General features: G+C 42.5%; 1 protein-coding gene and 1 long non-coding RNA gene across 10 annotated transcripts in view; one reads left to right on the top strand and one right to left on the bottom strand.

The window, feature by feature from the left end:
- Window positions 1–17,658, bottom strand: part of LOC142448420 (uncharacterized) — a 298,254-nt gene extending 280,596 nt beyond the window's left edge. For all 3 annotated transcript variants that reach the window (XR_012784522.1, XR_012784523.1, XR_012784524.1), the window contains exon 1: window positions 17,488–17,658. This is a non-coding gene — a long non-coding RNA (uncharacterized LOC142448420). The remainder of the gene's footprint in view (window positions 1–17,487) is intronic.
- The window catches only part of ZEB1 (zinc finger E-box binding homeobox 1), a 207,625-nt gene continuing 205,773 nt past the window's right edge, over window positions 17,146–18,997 (top strand). For all 7 annotated transcript variants that reach the window (XM_075550339.1, XM_075550341.1, XM_075550338.1 and 4 more), the window contains exon 1: window positions 17,146–17,264. In XM_075550339.1, coding sequence (XP_075406454.1) covers window positions 17,207–17,264 — 58 coding nt within the window. In that variant the 5' untranslated portion in view covers window positions 17,146–17,206. The remainder of the gene's footprint in view (window positions 17,265–18,997) is intronic.

The raw sequence follows: 18,997 nt of genomic DNA, 5'->3' as shown, positions 1-18,997 counted from the left end.
GTTTTCTCCTCTGGATTGTTTATCCAGCCTATCTTATCTAGGAAGCCACGCAGAGACAATAATAAGCACAAAAACAAGACAAAGCAAACCAACAAAACAAAGAACACAACAACAAACAAAACCAAGGACAGAAAAAGAGCCTGTAAATAGTTCCAGGTCTGTTTGACGACTTTTAGGAGTGTTTTCTGGTCAAGTCTGATGGAGTGCAACGCCTTGGCCCCAACGTCTATTTTTGGTATTCTCCGGGGACTTCATCACTTTGTTTCCTTTGCTGCTCTTTGTACACCCTTAGTGTTCATCCTGGTGTGGTAGGGTCAGATTGGGCACAATTCCTGAACTGTCTCTAATGTTGTCCCCTGTAGCGTTATGGGTCAGTGAGGGACGTTGTGACACGTGGTGGGGCCGGCCCTATGGTCCTCTCTGTGCACTGGCTCCTCTGTGCAGGAATATCGTCCTCGGGGTTTGGTGGGCCATGATGGACTCCATTTTCCCTCTTTGCTCCCATGAGCTTGGATAAGATGCACCAGGGATAATCTTTTTATTTCAGGACTACCACATTCTTCAGAAATTCATGTTTTTGTAGTTTATCGCTAAAAAGGGAGAATTAAGAGCCTTTCTACCCCCCTAAAGAGTTATCGTTTTGGAAACTCACAGGGGTAGTTCTACTCTGTCCTTCTAGGGTCTCTATGAGTCAGTCAGCTTTAACTTGGTGGCAGTGAGTTTTATCAATTGAAAAACATCTTGAAAGTTTTATCTATGAACTTTTGAAGGAGCCCTGGTGGAGTAGTGAGTTACTGTTAAGGCTGTTAATTGTAAACTCAGCAGTCCAAATCCACAGCTGTGCACAAGAGAATGATGTGGATGTGTGCTCTCCTAAAGATTGTCTCAGAAACCAAAAGGGGCAGTTCTAATCTATTGGAGAAAGTTGATAAAAGTCATAATCAAGTCAATGGCAGTTGGTATAAACTTCTATTTTCCATTTTTGTTCTCCCTACTCACATTCAAGATATTTGCTTCAAAATCCAACTCTTCCTCTTTAGTCCCAAGAGTTGGTGTACACTGTTCACACCATACTCAATGATATTAAAATGTGATGAAAGTTCCTGTGATCCCATAACAAGATGATCACCTTTTCAGCCTTTGTGTTGGGTTGTTTGGGTTGTTAGGTGCCTTAGGTGCCAGAATCAGTTCTGACCCATAGCGCTCCTTTGTATAACAGAAGAAAATGTTGCTCAGTCCTGTGCCATCCTAACTGTTCCTTTGCTTAAGCCCAATGTTGCAGCCAAGGGGTCAATCCATCTCCTGTGGGCCTTCCTATTTTTCCCTGGCCCTCTACTTTACCGAGCATGATGTACTTCTCCAGAAACTGGTCTCTCCAGACATGTTAAAAGTACATGAGACAAAGTCTCACCACTGAGAACTCTGGCTGTACTTCTTCCAAGAAACATTATCGGTTGGGTTACTTTTAGATTATTAAGCACTCTGAGATCAAATGTGATCTCTTTCTGTATTCATGTGATCAGGGCCCTTCTCCCACATCAGGTGATAGCGCCTATCTTACAGATTTATAACTTTTCACACCTGTCCATTTCTATTAGCATACTGCTAAAACAAAATGCAAGTAAGAGGAGTTCTTAGCCATGTTTTTTGTTATTAAAATGTTTATGAAAGCAATTGATTATAAGGTCTGGATGACAAAAATGTGGAATGAGTGGTTAGAAACAGACCACTCTCCACAAGGGAAGTTAATGAAGAATAAAGGGTAGAAGGGAAGAGGTGAAAGAAGGATAGTGGCTTAAGTAAAAAAAACCACCAAAAACCTACCTTGGCAAGAGAAACAAGGAAATGTTGTGTTCATGGAACTGGTCAACTATAGAAGAGGACATGGTGTAGATAAAAACTACAAGTTACTCCAAATTTGTATACAATGAAAAAAGTTACATACTGGAATACAACAAAATATACATCACTATAATATTTGATCTTCTCCTCCATGAATATTACCTTATTTGGCTTTAGAATCTTGACCTGGCAGAGCCCTGAGCATTACTTTAGCTTACTTGGTATAATAAGGTAATAGTCATAAAGCATGTTAACATGGTATTTGAGGTTAATATCTGTGTTTGAGTTCTAATGTGGACTATACAGACTATGTGGATGTAGCTTCTCTGAATCCCAGTTTCCAATCACATAAAATAGTAGGTAAATTAAGTGAAAATAAAATCATATGATAGAGACCCTACAAATGGTGAATTCTTTATTAAACCAAGTAAGTGCATTCACATATATTGGATCCTTCCTTCCTTCCTTTCTTCAGAAACCCAAACACAGGGTCTATGAGTACACGATTCCCCACCTCACTGTGGAAGCAGCTTTTACTCTTTATCGGGAACATGGCAGCAATCATTCTCTACTTAGAGCTAAGTGATTGAATTGCAAGGTGAACTCTAGTGGTGGCTAACTCATTTTCCCTGGCCTCCACCACCCTCTTTTCCTAAGACCAAGCAATTTTCCTGTGTAATGAACTGGATCTGCTATCAAGTGGCCTGGAAATTAGAGGGCCAATGCATCTTTCAAATCCTTGCTTCCTATTTGGTGTCATGGTGTCTTTTGCTGCTACATCACTGATCTATGTTTTCCAAGGCTATACAGAGAAAAAGTGTAAAAATTTTTTTTAATTTTAACAATTTATTGGGGCTCATACAATTCTTTTCACAGTTCATACATATACATACATCAATTGTATAAAGCACATCTGTACAGTCTTTGCCCTAATCATTTTTTTCTCTTTTCTTCTTTTACATTTTATTAGGGACTCAAGTGTAAAAAATTTAATGAAACTTCAGAATGATTTTATATATGGGAAGAGGTTTCAATCAATTTTGAATTATTCAAGGGGGCACTTTTCTAGCTAATAAGTTGTCAAATTCTTTGCCTCAAACACTTGTATCTGGTGATAGCCTTTTGGTCAGTTCAGTGCTGACTAGCAATGGAAAGGAAGTAGATGCATCAAGGGAAATGCTTTAAAACAAGTATCAACAGGCCACAGTGGATGTTAGTGCTTGATTTATGCCCATAGTATACCCAAATTCTGGATAAAATATAGGCCAATTACATTTTTAATCCCCTCACAAAAGGGTCACAAGGAAGGGTTGAGCCATCTAGGGTACAATATAGCACCAGTGAATCACGTAACATTCCTCTAATTCTTTAATGCTTCCTCCCCTCCCTACCCCCCCCCCCACTATTACCTTACAAATCCCACTTGACCAACACATGTATACTGGTACAGAGAACAGCTCTTGACACATGGAATCCAGGACAGATAAACCCCTCAGGAGCAATAATTGGAGTAGCGATACCATTAGGATAGGGGAAAGGTGGGAAGAGAGGGGAAACCAATCACAATGATCTATGTATACTTCCCCCCAACCAGGGGCAAATAACAGAAACGTGGGTAAAGGGAGATACTTAAAAAATATTTTTGATTTATCAAGGGTTCACAAGGGTGGGAAGGTGGGGGCAAAAAGAGGAACTAATACCAAGGGCTCAAGTAGAAAGAAAACTATTTTGAAAATGATGGCAACACATGGGCAAGTGCTTGATACAATTGATGTATGGATTATAAGAGGTGTAAGAGCCCCCAATAAAATGATTTGTAAAAAAAAATAAAGGACTACACTCTTCCACTTGGATGACAACTCAATGTAAAGGAAACCACAATCCTCACAACTGTACCAATAGCTACCTTCGTGGTAAATGGAGAAACAAATGAAGATGTCAAGGATTTTATTTTGCTTGGATTCATAATCAATGCTCATGGAAGCAAAGGACAAGACATCAAATGACACACTGCTTTGGGCAAATCTGCTGCACAAGATCACTTTAGGTTTGAAGATTGAGGATGTTACTTTGAAGACTGGAGTGGGCCTGACTTAAGCCATGGCATTTTTGATAGTGTCATATGCATATCAAAGTTTGACATTTTAATGAGGAAGACTGCAGAATGATAAATGTGAATTACAGTACTGGTGAAAACTGAAAGTAGCTTGGAAAGGGTATCACGCTTGGTTAAATAGAAGGGCAGTGAAAAGGGGGAAGTCCATCAGGGACTGCAACAATTGGCTCAGAGATGCCATCCATTGTGAGGACGGCACGTACTTGGGCGGTGCTTTGTTCTCGTGTTGTATACAGGATCAATACGAGTTGGAACTGACTCAATCACACCTAACATATAGGTGATATTTAAAGGTGCTAGAACTGGATGAGGTAGCCTAGACAGAAAAGGCTCAGGGTATGGTCTTGTACCCAGTCAACATACTTATTCTTATTGTGAACAATAACCACGGAATGAAATATGAATGTCTATATTAAAACACAGGCCCCTTTATAAATTAAGAGTGAAAATGGGAATACCTATGAGTGTTCAGTTGCCACATGCTGGGCATGTTCACTGTTGGACATTACTACTAAAGGAACCTTTAAATCTCTATGATGTGACATTTGTGCACTCTAGGTGTATGTTAAGATTGTTATAGGGACCATAACTCTTGTAGTTCCTGACACCTAGCATATTTTAATTGGAAACTTTTCTATTGTATTGCTATAAGTTCACTAGTTAAAAATATATTGCTATCTATCTATATATAAAGTTAATTAGATAAGGAAAACAAAAATTTAATTTGTCATAACTTTTCTTTACTGTGTTCTATAGCCACAGAAAGTAAAAACAAGAGGGTAGAACTGTAATACATTAATTTGATCTCAGAAGACTTATTTTCCCATATAGTCGACGTTTTAAAGCTTTTCCTATAGAAGCTGGAAAACTTCTACTAATCATTTCAGCTGTTTATAAAGTTTTTGCTAACCATTTGATGATTTGTATTTATGTATTACTTTTTATAGTACTTATAAATGCTACCAGCTAGTTAATGAAAAGATCTGCCAGGATAATGTCCATATTCGTATACTATTTGAATAAAACACAAGTATTTATTGGTGCCATGGACAATCAAGGACCCCTGGTGGCACAGTTGGTTGAGTGATGGGCAGCTAGCTGAGCAGTTGATGGTCTGTACCCATGACAGCTTCAGAGGAGAAAGATGTGGCAGTCTGCTTCTGTAAAGATGTCTAGTCTTGAAAACCCTCGGTGTGAGGGAGTTCTATTCTGTCCTATTATGGACAGTAGGAGCTACAATCAACTTGATTCCAATGTTACTAATCAAAAACACAATTGTGAAAGGGTGAATTCAAGTAATAATTTGGGGTCTTTAAGAGAAATTATATATATCTAGGACTATGAATCCAATATACATAAAATGACTAAATTCCACCATTCTTTACAACATTAAGGTAGTATACTTTGAGTTGCAACTAATAGCAAGAGATGTTTAGTGATATTGATTGATTACAAATGTATATGCTTTATATTCTATTTTACCTTGGACTTTCTAGCAAAAAACATGATTACTGAAGGTGAAACAACAGTGTGTGTGTGTGTGTGTATATCTATATATATACACACACAAACTCATTGCCATCAAGTCGATTCAACTCATAGTGACCCCATAGGACTGGTAGAACTGGTTGTTTGGGTTTCTGAGATTCTAACTCTTTATGGGAGTAGAAAATTTCCGTCTTTCTCCAGCAGAGGGACTGGTGGTTTTGAACCGCTAACTTTGTAGTTAAAAGCCCAATGAGTAGCCAGTACTCCACCAGGGCTCCTCAAACATATACAGCAATGATATAAATCAATATCAAAGCTAAGAATAAATAATTTGACTGTAAACTTTTAATGATGGTATGTAGGTACACCATAAAATATTCCTAGAAGAAAAATATAACAAAATCAAATTACATTAGCTAGTTAATAGGATATGTTGGCCAAAGCTTAAGCAAATAATTTTAGAGATAAAACTGGCCATAAAACAAAAGCAGTTCTTGCAAAAAAAATTTGGAAATGAATACATTAGAAAATGACATGAGGGTAAATTTAACATTTTAGTCAAATATTTGACATAATATTACATTTCAGACTTCTTTCCACTCTGCTTTTCTGTTTGCCTTGTGTGTGTGTGTGTGTGACATTTCAGTATTTAAAAGCCCTTCCACCAGAGGGTGAGCAAGAGAAGGAAAACAAATTAAAAACAAAATAATCAATTCACATGATGAAGTGACCACATTCAAGAGACCTGGATTTTCAAAATTCTTTAATATTTGATTTGACAAACATAGCAGAATGATACAGAAGAGTTCAAACCATTTTAGTTTTCAAAATAACTTCCCCTTTCACAAATTCATGTGATTGTCACCAAAATCCTGTTAATATAGAGAAGGTCTTTTCATTCTGTTGCGAGGGAACCCCCCACTCAGAGTAGTTGGGTGATTTGCCCACCCGCCCGCCACTCTACAGGAGAAAAGATCTGTAGAGATTACAGCCTAGGACCCTATGAGGCAGTTCTACTCCGACATATAGGGAGGGTGGAAATATCGATCAACTTGTAGTATAGACCAATTGGGTTAAATATGGACTTTCTTATTCATCTATTTTTTGTTAAAATGAAAAAAATTTTCTATTTCCTAAGGGGCACTTTGCTAGATAAAAGCAATCTAAAGGAGAACAAGAAAAAATATCAGAAATTAAGATTTATCATAGAAAGTCAGCAAAATGGAAACTCGGTCCAAATTGTATGGTATAAGTATGGACTCACAGTAAAAATACTGGCTTCCAAAGACTGTTAATTTTGTGGGGCCATGCTTTATTTCTGCTTGTTAGTAGGACTGAACATTGACAGTGCATACATGTGTATCATATAGCTTTCATTAGAATCACTTTATCACAATTTTGAACTGTATTTACACACACGCACATAGATGTGTGTGTCTCATATGGTAGTAACCTACAGGCACTGCTCTTTATCTCGCCCATTTAATTAATGTTATGATTGTTGAGAGCTCCCAGATCAGCTGCTTGATTTCTTTAAAATACTTGTAGACTATTCCTTAGAGCTCCTTTGGATTATTCTCTACTTCATTTAATAACCAAGCACACTTACTCAAGAATTTCAAGATCACTAACCTTTGCCAGCATATAAAATGAATCCTACTGTTAATGATCTTTCAAAAGAACATGCAAGAATTTGACATATGGGGGGGGGGGTGTCTGAAAATGCTATTAGATATTTCTTTAATTTTAAAAATTCCATAGGATTAATTAGAATATAATTAATTAGAAAAAGGAACTGTCCCCTTTTTAACTGTTAAGGAAAATATTTTAACACAATCTTTTAAAATTAAAAATATATATTCATTCTGTCATGCAAAAGGATCACCATGAGTTGGAAGCGACCAAATGGTATGGAACAGCCCAAATGACATGCTTTTCCTCTATTACTGAGTATTAAAGTACTTGAATAGGCCTCAAGATCAAGAAGTAGAATAATCATTGGTTTAATCCAGTATGGAATTTACCAGTTATACTCATATATGCTCTTGATTACTATATTTAGCTGTTTTCCTACACATTCTAAGATGTTGAGCAATTATTTCTACTACCAAATGATATCACATTCTCATCTATTTCTAGAGTATATAGTGGTACAATATACATGGAAACATGCAACCATGTTCATTCTCATTGACTAAGTAATTTACCACTTGAGAATCCTGTTCCAAGAAATTCTACAAAAACAAAAACTGTATGTGTGTTTTTCTTTTCACACACAAAAGGCCTACAAGGAACTTAACTGCTCAGTAAATTATATCATGTTGAAAGAACATTACAGTCAAGTAATAAAGGATAAGAAATAGTTACATGCCTATATAGAAAAAAATGTCATATTAAGTGAAAGTAGTATAATTCTTTTCCTATGCATATGGCAAAAATTAGGTATTATGATGACGATAAAGACTATACATGGTAAAGATTGATCAAAATATACTGATGGAATGGGAGTATAGGTGATTGCTTTTATTCTAAGCTTTGTATGTTATCATAGGCAACTATTTGAAGGCTACTCAATACCTCTCCTCTGAGACAGTATCATCTTTATGCACAGCAGCAGGTCCTCAGAGAAAAGTAAACAGATGCACAGAGAGATGAAGAGGTGCTGCCTGCCTATCTATGTTTCCTGATTCTGCACTTCAAAGACCTGGATGCTGGTGCAGTGGTTAAGCACTCAACTGTTATCCAAAAGGTCAGTGGTTTGAACCCACCAGCTACTCTGTTGGAGAAAGATGTGCCTGTCTGCTTCGTACAGATTATCATCTATAAGGTTGCTATGAGTCAGAAATGACTCAATCCTCTGATTGACTCAATGCAGAGTTTGTTGTTACAAAAAAAAAAATCCAAATGATATGACCTTATTATAATCTTTTTATCTTTTTGCTTGTGGTAGTGTGAATTGATGAGTGTTGCATGAAACCAAGAAACAAAACTAAAATACTTTTAATATCTCCATAATTAATATTTTATTTAAAACAATTGAAAATAACTTTCATCCATTAAATTATTTTTTCCCTGTACTTAGAATCTTTCCAAGTCTACCTGAAGTGTCATTTTCAGGCATAAAACTGATCTAATCCTTTAACCTTGATCAGGAAAGTACTCTCTGTGTAGACATTTTGGTGGATTATGTCTTTAATATACGATTCTAATTTTTTCCTGAAACTTTGCTTTTGTTGCTACTTTATTTTTATTAGCCCTAGTTATACTTCTTACATGCATCAGGCATCATATAAAACATTTAATAGACAGTATCTCATTTACTTCTCACAAAACTCCTGTAACTGAATGAATCACACATGACAGGACCCTTCCTTCTTGCCCATAATTATTGATGAGGAGACAGATGCAAAAATCATAGTGAAACAACAGTGCTATGGATGATGAGGGAAATGCTAGGGATGTGGGTTGACTGTTCAGTCCCCAAGGGTTCTGAAACACTTGGAGCAGTGCTGAAATTATTTGAAGTCCAGGGAAAGAAAATGAATCTAATTTGCCTTCTTGGTAATACTCACTGCCATCAAGTCAACACTGACTTCACAGTGACCCTATAGGACAGGGTAGAACTGCCCCTGTGGGTTTCTGAGACTGTTTATGGGAATAGAAAGTCCCATCTTTCACCTGTGGAGCTGCTGGTGGTTTCAAACAGTCAATTTTCAGGATGATAGCCCATTGCAAATGCACTATACTGCCAGGGCTCCTTTTTCCAACAATCTGTGGCGGTCATCTAGCCGACAGCAGAATCTGAATGGAAAGGATGTTGGTTATGTGTGCTAAACTAAAAAGAAAAGCTAAGTGTTAAAGGATACACTGAGGAATTTTTTTACATTGACTTATTCTTCACAGTGTCTTGAGGACCTGCTGTGTACTTGGTACTATCAGGAGCCGGGCAGAACATTATAGGAGTGCATAACCTGGAATAATTTCATTAATATTACAAAGTAGCAAACTCATACACACATATTTATTAATATTTTCCTGGTGGCATTGTAGCTAGTGAGCTACACCATGGGCTGCTAATCACAAGGTCAGCAGTTTGAACCCACCCGCCACACCACAAGAGAAAGAGGAGCCTATCTGCTCCCACTGAACCTCTGAAACCTACAAAGGTGGTTCTACTATATCCTAAAGGGTTTCTCTGGTATTGTTCTGGGAATCACTAAGGGTTATTCTCAGTGTTTCCCACAGTGAGAAACACTATCTCCTAGGAGGTGCTGGAATGATCAGGGGTGGAGGTGAGGGGCCTGTAAAACTAGATACCTTACACGTTATTCTGAATTATGGTACAAAAGTTTTTAATTGCAAGGTCACAGTAGGCTATGTAAGTTTGGGACTTTATGGATTCGGCATTGTGTTGCTAACCCTAAGGTCTGTGGTTCAAGCCCACATGCTGCTCCATGGGAGAAAGATGAGGCTATTTGTTCCTATACAGATTTACTGCCTCAACTCTTCTATTGGGTCATTATGAGTGAGAATTGATTTCATAGCAATGAGTTTGTTTTGTTTTTGTACACAAGAAATCTTTCCTTTCCTTCTATATAAAGCGATTACAAAAAGATCTAGAGATGGGAGCCTAGGGCTGATTATGGTGTTCCAACGCATCAACAATTTAGGTGCCTTCAATCTTGTTGCTCTGTCTTCCTTAAGGGGCTTTAGCCATTAGGGCTGATTCCAACTACCAAGAAGAAGAGCAAAGGTGATAACCCACCTTTGAAGGTCTTCATGGTCACACACACACTTCCTCATATACAATGTTAAGGCAAAATGTACTGCTACCAGGGTTCTACCTCAGACATGCACAAGTTTTTTTTTTCCCAAACAAAATGTATTTGAACAGCAGAAGATGAGTTTTCTCAGTAATACAAGTGTGTCGTCTCACCAGGTGCTTTAAGATAAAAAAATCCTGACAAAACAAACAGTAGCTTCAAAGGAAATCTGCTGGACCAGTTAAGTTCAAGGCAAAGAATTTATCTCAGAAGGGTATGATGACTATATCCTAAAGGTATAAAGTTCATTAATTTTATTAAAAGACACAGGATGACCACAGTTGCTTAGGAAGAAGTTTTAAGAAAGCTTCATTGGTGATAAATAGGCCAGGAATGTTGCACTGAGCAGTTTTTTCATCTCGACAATTTTAAAAAATCATTCATTCCTTGAGGCTAGCAAGCGCTGTTCTCCAAGAATTTCATTAGGCAACCTTACCCGGTTTACTGTATAACCCTACTCTTGCCCCTTCAGACGTCTTGCTCTCAAAACTCAAAGAACATGTTGTAGAGCGTGTTGTAGAGCGAAGAGTGTAAAATTCTTCAGGCAGGGTTAGACATGGAAGCACTGCCTTCAGAAGTGTACAGATACAGGAGGCCATGCTGAGGAATAGTTACCGGCAATTGCTTCGAACACCGATGCTTTTGTTTAATAAAGGATTCTATGACGTTAGAGCCATGGTGGTGTAATGATTATCCCCTGGACTGCGATCTGCTTGTTGCAGTTCAAAACCACTGCAGGACAAAGACTGGGCTTTCTATTCCCAGTTAGTCTCTGAAACCCACAGGGGGTCAATACGAGGCAGCACTGACTCAATGGTAGTGAGTTGAGACCTTTCCACTCATGCTCTTATGTCACTGGCCCAGACTATGTCGCACAGAAACATGTAGGCATAGAGAAGGAAGCTGAAAAATATGACTCATTGAAGTGGCTATGTGATAAGATTAGAGGGTTCTATAATTAGAGGGAAGGGGAAGAAAGATCTTTCTTTACAGTATTGGGAACAGCAAGCTCTGTCCATATTAATACTACAATGTTATAGTTGTGTCCCCCTCTCTTTCTCACGGCTTCAAGTACGCAAATGCAGTCTCACCTGGATTTTAGGTAAATGAGGGAAGGAGTCCATTACACAAATAGTTACAGAATAATTACTCTGTAATAGATTTCTTGACACACTCTAAGTATTTGCTAGATTTTGCAACACAGACTCATTAGAGCCTCATTAGATTGTGAGTATATTATTCATTGAACAAGTATGTTTGTTCAATGAATAATGTTGAGATCTGCATCACATTCAAACTCAGTTTAGTAATTACTAGAAGTATTAGATTTCTTGCTTGATAGGCCATAAAGTTAAAAAGTACATTTTCAATTTCTATATGATTATTACTCAGGGGCCGGATAAAAACTGATGGGGCCCTCAAAGGGTTAACTGATGAGTTTAAAGAAGAGGTATTCACAGAAGTGTGGGCGGGCCAGGGGAGCCAATAAGGGATGAGAAAGCACCCAAGGACTAACAACAGCAGGGAACCATTATTATCCTTAGGCCTGCAGGGACAAAGGGAAGCAGCAGAGTTTCTGGAACCTGAACCTGATGAAGACTTACACCTGTGGAACAGGAGTGACTGACAGGAGCCATGGCCTTCGGTAAAGGCACACAGCTACTACCAAAAGCCAAAGCTAAGCACGAGGAAATCGGGGGTGGGGTGGGGGTGGGGTGGGGGGAGGATGTGAATGGACCAAATACCTTTCTCTTCCTTCCCTGCCTCAGATTATTTTACACTTCCCAATTGGCTAAAACCAAGTCAAACCCAGAAGGCAAAGGTGCCTGGGAGATGTGGTCTATTGAAGCTAGCTTCTCTCAGGTTGCAAAAGTAGAGAATGGACTTCAAGAGAGAAAGAATAACAAACAAAATGAAAAAACAAAGCGTTTTTTACAGAGTTGGAACAATTCAAAAAGACTTGAGGGAAAAAAAGGCGGGGATGGGGGTAAGACAAAAACAGCTCGGTTAAATCCATGAGGTAGTCAGATTATTGTGCCAACCTGGCCGATAAACACATGTGGGGTTAATTAAAGGGCAGAGAGATAAATGGCTTGATGAGCCTCGCCTTTCTAGTTCTCGGGTCTCTTGTTTGTGATGGTCTGATCAGAGTGCAGCTGCCTTAGCTGGTTCCCTGCTTCAGCTGGCAAGGCTGACTTCCTGCAAGACTTCCCTGAGGAGAAGCCACATGGACCTATCCTGATTTAGCCCTGGGAGTTGGAGCAGCCACGTGAAGGCCCCTGCCAGCGCTGAGATGTTTACACATTCACTGACTCGGCTTTCCTCCTGCAGTCGGCATCACAGAGTGTTTTTTGTGAGATGGAGGAGGACTTTGTGGATTGGTGTCGGACATATGGGTTAATGTTGGACTTGTGGGCTTGGGAAGCACTGGATTGGGATGTTTTCTTAATGTGCATTTAAACTATATAAAACTCTCTCTTATACATATGAGTTTCTGTGGCTTTGTTTCTCTAAAGTACCCAGACTAACAAAGCCCAGGAGAAAGATGGAGGAAGTGAATGAATACAAAGTAAACCTGTGGGGAGAGGTACAAAGTCTGATCCACACACCAGCACATGAGTTGAGTAAAGAAAATAAACACGGAACTAGAGACGAGGTGAAAAATTGAGAATGCTTTAACATTGTAGAGAACATTGACCACGGGCTCTTGCTTATTACCAACTTTGTCATGTGAGTCTAACACAATGGGACAGTATCTGAAACCTGTTCCTGACTGCAAATATTTTAAATGTGCTCATACATATTCCAAAAATGAAACAGGAACAGCAGTTATCCTAAGTGAAGATCTGGAAGAGTACAGTAGGCCAGGACAGGAGTTCAAAGAAACAGCCATCCTCTGTAATGGAACCTGTCAGCTGCTAAGAGTCAAGGTGCCAAAAAAATACAGAGATGAAAGGGGCGGGCAGAAGAAACCACGTTATTAAATTTCTGATATCAGAGTAAATCCTTAAAATGACCTACCTATACTTGAAAGTATAAGAAATTAATGTTAATCACACTCATCAGTAATATCAATAGTAGAAACTGTACCTTTGAAAACAATCCATTTTTAATTAGTATGGTCTTATGGAAAAGATTAGCTTTACTTTCAGATGCTCAGTGATATCCTCCATATCTTGGCATCTGGATCTCTCTGCATTAGACCTGTCCCTGAAAATACTTAACCCCTACTATGCTCACCCAGGAGGCTCTGAGAAAAGTCAGTGTGGGTCCTAAAGACTAGACATCACTTCACAGTCATGTCTCCTTCCTTCCTCAATGCTACAGGCTTTGGTGATATTGCAGCAATGAAATGACCACTGTCCACATTTGTTCCCGTCATATCCAGAGTCACTCATGAGCCATGGAATAGCTGTACCAGTCCAAATCCACTCTCGCTGAATCAATTCCAACTCATAGCAACCCTATCCAGGGTTTCCTAGAAGCAAAGTCTTTATGGGAGCAGAGAGCCTCATCGTATGGAGTTCCTGATGGATTTGAACCATCCACCCTGTGGTTAGCAGTCCAATGCTTACACCATAGGATTATTCTGGAACACCTTTAGAAGAGCCTAAAGTCTGTACTCTGAAGGATTAAACCTACTCCCTTCAAAGAATTATGATTAAAACTGAGGAGGAGGCCCAACATGTTATCCTTTCATAGACTATAATCAACTCTTTGGATGAAGATCATATACTCACAGGTTACATTTCTCTGATGTATTTTGGAAGTGAGGTATGTAGAAAGCATATGTTCAACAGTGGAACATGCTGAAATATCAACATTTTAACTTTAAAATAATTTTGTCAAAATTTATACTAATTTATGCATGAGTTAGGGAAAGCAAATAGCAGGTGCACAGTTTATGAAAATTTATACAAGAAACCTCAATATTGAAAATATTCTACCTATTTACATTTTCCCCTGTAAATTTGGAAAAGATCACAGAAATTTATTTTCAGCATGTCTTCTTCAGCATATGCCACATCACATATATGGAGACAGGATTTAAAAGTGGTGTTACAGTGTATATGTGTAGCTACAAAGCACCGAAAATTGGCATTTCATTGACATATTAAATTTAGGAGTCTCTATTAAGCACATGTGTATGGTATCAAAATTATTAAAAATCAATAATGAAGTACATATGTTAGTCTTATTAGGAAGTTTCACCGTTTGACTTAAATAAACTTAAATCTTAATGTATTCCTTTACGAATTGATTCTAATATTTTTTTCCTGATTCTTAAGTTATATTTAAAGAAAAGCAGCTACCATTACACTGCACCAGGTATAAAGCAGCAAATTTGTTGAGACTACTTTTGTCTCCATTCCAGCTCAGGTTGCGATAATGTTTTAAGCCTTACAATAAATGAAGTGTATTAAACAGTCACCTAATGTATTAAACAGCAATCAGAAGATTTTATAAAACTGAGATTTTTAAATTGGAGCATTGAATTGGTAATATTATTTCCTTGCAGAGTTACTCATTGGGAGAATATTATGGAGAAATTAAATCGAGAGAAACTAATCTGGAAATAAGACAGGACATAAATGATGGTGAGCAGTTCTCACACCCAGGATTTCAACTGGTATTGAGAACTTGAAGGACAGAAGGTATTTAAAAGCCTCAATTTTACAACTATGAAGAGGTTCAAAACATAGGAGCAATGCTAATTTATCTTAGAAATATTTTGAGTTTATTATGTGCTTAAGTGTTCTGCTAGATGTTGAGGGACACAGAAATGAACTTTTTGTGTGTGTGTGAAAGGTACCTGGCTACATGAAGTTAAATGAAATCTGGCTGAAGAGATAACTAAGCCAACAGACAGTAAAGGGATCCATGACTTCTACTCTTATTGTCTATACGATATCAAGGTGAGAGGCAAAGAGAAAATGGCATGTGCGATACTTCCAAAGTCTAACAGATGGTTAAATGTATGCTAGAGTTAGAGTATTTCCTTTTCTTTTGACCAGAAATTAACATGACTGTAAAAAATAAATGAAAAGTTGTATGGCAAAAGATGGACTATGACCTGATTCAGAAGGCAAGTGATGAGCACTATCTTTTACAATGGAAGGGGGACTAACCACTGAATTGTAGAAAACAAGGACACTATTTCAATATGCATCAATTACAAGTACCATGGTATTGAATAAAGCATGGACTGCCTGTATTTTAAATGGTCACTAAGAATAATGATCTCGCTTCAGGGATGAGATTAGATACATAGACATAATGTATAGTACAGGAATATTTACAGTCCCAGTCCCATTTCATGCACCAATAAATAATGCATTCACTTCTCAGAATGTCAAAGCAAATGTGAGAGAGAAAATTTTCATCTATATTCAGGATTCAACGTCCTAATTTTAAATCATCAGACTTTAGCAGTAAATTTATTTCAATTGAAAGACTGATGAGATTACTAATGAATCTTCTAAAATTCAGCAGGATGTGTCAAATACTATCTTTACTTAATGCAATGCTACCATAGGTCCAGGAAACATTATAGGTGTTAAGTTGTTGAGCACCTTCTATGTACCAGTACTGTGCTACCTGTTTACTATGTTATTGCTAACCTTTGCCACGGTTCCGTTTGCTCTGATTTTCTGTCCCCAAACTCCCAACATTGTTCCTTTGTAATTCAAAGATAGTGTGTGACATACACCGCAAAGCGTTTAGTCCATCAAGTTGCTCCCAAAAGGCATTTCTTAATGGAAAGGGAAGGTGGCAGAGAGAAAGTTAAACCCTGCTGATTCGGCCAAGCCTTGCCTTTCTTTGCATTCCTGCTAGCTAAATCCTTTCAGAAATCCCGTGTGTACAAAGTCAAGGCCTCAGGACAAGATCAGCAATCCATTACTCTTGGAGATCACCCTTGTCAGTCTTTGTTTTTTCCTAACTTAGGTTCCTACGGAGTGGGTTACTTCTATCTTGAACCTAAAGGGAACGCCTGCAACCCCCCCAGGCTACTCCGAGGGAAAGCAGGGGAGGAGCAACGAGAGCTCGGCTGCCGGCGGCGGGGTGGGGTGGGGCGGGGTGGGGCGGGGCGGGGAGGTCGAGGTGACAGCAGGTGAGAGCGGGTGCGGATGAGGAAGTGAGACAGGGGCAGTGTGGGTATTACTCATTCGGCTTTACTGCCGAGGTTACTTGCAAGCGGAACTTCTGGCCTCTCTTTCGGTCCAGCTGAAGTTCAATCTAATGGGAGTCACTTCCCATCCCGGTTCGCTCGGCAAGGGGGTGGGGGGGTGTTACCGTGCGTCTGAGCCCAGGGAAGGGAGTCCCCGCCGTCAAAACGAGTCGCTCACCGTCCCCCAACCTGCCTTTCTCCCACCCCCAAGAGCGGAGTCTCCGGGGCAGCCCTCTGTCTGGCCCGGGGTGCGCGGAGGAAGCGATCGGGGCGTGGGAGCGGAGCCTAGCCTTCACGAGGAGGGCGGACAGGTTGCTCGGGGCCGCACGGAAGGCGCAGGTCCCTGGACTCGGCTCATTAGCCCGACGCGTACGTGCCCCAGGCAGCCGTGGCGGGTGTGGCCACAGGTCAGCAGCAGAAAGCGGCGGAGCCTCCGGCTTTACCTTTCTCTTCCTGACCACCTCCTCGCGGTCACCCCGACTCCCCCCTCACCTCCGCCATGCCGCGACACCTGAGGAAAACTTTTCCCTCGTCCCGCAATTCAAACTCAGCTGCGTCTGCGGTGGCCGCAAACCGCTCTCTCCCTAGCAACAAGGTTCCGGCCGTAGAGCGAGCGCCTCTAGGTGTAAGGAAGGTGATGTCGTAAAGCCGCGAGTGTCGTAAACCAGGTGCGGTGGGGAGGGGGGAGGGGTGGAGGCGGAGGGGTGGGGGGAAGGGGGAGGGAGGGGGAGGAGGTGACTCGAGCATTTAGACACAAGCGAGAGGATCATGGCGGATGGCCCCAGGTGTAAGCGCAGAAAGCAGGCGAACCCGCGGCGCAATAACGGTGAGTGGCGGACGGGACTGGGGAGCAGCGGAGCCAGGGGGAGCCGGGCAGCCGGGGCGCCCCCGGGGGTGAGGGGGGCGAGCAGGGCTGGGGGCGGCCGGGGCAGGGACAGGCAAAGTGGAGTGGGAAAGTAGAAAGTAGTGCTCTCTGCCCCCCTCCGCTGCCGCCGCGGCCGGAGCCGCGCCGCGGCTGCTCGCTCTCCCTGAACCGTTATGTCGCTTACCTGGTCTCTCTCCGCCTAGCGGCTCCTGCCGCCCCTGCCTCCTCCCTGGACCGTTAGCCGCCGCCGCCGCCGCCGCCGCCGCATCCCCAGCGGCAGGGAGCGCGGCCGGGAGGCGGCGGGGCACTTTTCTGGTCCCGGGTGGAGCGGCTGTTGCTTCTTTTCGCACTTTTCCCTACTCTTTCCCCGGCAGCGCCTCCCTCTGCCCCCTCCTTCCGCGTCCCCCTCAGCGATGTGCTCCCTGTGCGCAGAGGCCCCCGGGAGCCCGGGCGCAAACTTGTTCCCGGCGCTGCCCGGGCAAAGTGTCGCCCGAGCCCCGCAGCCCCGGCGGCCAGCGGCCGTCGCTCGGGCCGCACGGCTCGGGCCGAGCGGCCGGGGCGCCGGGCGGGCTGCGGGCTCCGGGGCGCGGGGCGCGGGACGGGGGCGGCCCGCGGGCGCGCGTGCGGGTCCGTGTGAGCGTGTGTGCGCGGCCGCCGGGCTGTGCGCGCCGCAGCGGACCGGGCTCGGCCGCCGACGGCAAAGTTGTGACCCGGGCGCGGCGCGCTCGCGGAGCGGGGCTCCGAGGCGCCCGAGACGCGGGTCCCTAAGCGCCCCTCCTCCCACCGCGCGCCCCCCTGTCATTCGGCCCGGGGGCAGCCCCGCGCGGGAGCAGCCGGGGTGGGGGGCGGGGAGGAGCCCGGCCGAGCCCCGCCAGGGAGAAGCTGGGCTCCCCGAGCCCCACGACGTCCACATTTTGGGGGGCGCTGGTGGAGACGACACCGGGAGAGGTTGCAGGAACGGGCACCTACTTGCAGCTTCCCGGGAAACCGCCGCGGGGCCGCTAGCCAGGCTCCCGGGGTGTGTTTGTGGAGTTGTTACCTGCCCGGAGAAGTACCACAAACAGAGAGCCCCTCCCCAGGAACGACTTATTCTCCGCTCTGCAAGGGGGTTTTGTGCTTGTGCCTCTCCTCGCTCTCTCTTTCGGTTTTTGGGGGGAAGTTGTTACCTGGGCCGGACGCACGGAGCGCTGAAGCCGGATAATAGGGCTTGGATGGCGCTCTCGGTCTCGGGTGGAAAGGAAGAGTGGGGGAGGGGGCAGACGGACAGACAGCCGCTTCTGCCGCCCTGGCTGCAGCTGCAGTGTGTATTGATTTGTGCTGATTTGTCGGGGTGACACACACCCCTCCCCCGGCGCGAGAGTGAAAGTAAATAAACAAGTACATAAATGCGAGCGGAGCCCCGAACACGCGGCCGTGCTAGCAGATCGCCTTTTGCCGTTGGGAGAGACGTAGTAAGTTGGTTGTGTTTCTGCTGAGCTCGCCGTTGAGTCTGCCCCCTCGCTCTGCGTCTTCTCCGGTCGTGAGGTGTCTGCGGGTTCTTATTGTCCGAGTAGCAGCTCCCCTGGCGAGAGGGACCCGACTTTTCCGCTCGGAGGCCGTGGAGAGCGCCGGGGGCATCTCTGCCGCGGTACCTGTTTGTCTGATAATGGGCGGCCGGGCCCGCGGGCCTCTGCCCGGGCTGCCTGCGGGCTGCA

This window comes from Tenrec ecaudatus, chromosome 5, assembly GCF_050624435.1.
Source record: "Tenrec ecaudatus isolate mTenEca1 chromosome 5, mTenEca1.hap1, whole genome shotgun sequence".
NCBI classification, from domain to species: Eukaryota; Metazoa; Chordata; class Mammalia; order Afrosoricida; family Tenrecidae; genus Tenrec; species Tenrec ecaudatus.
This window is presented reverse-complemented; position numbering and strand designations above follow the sequence as displayed.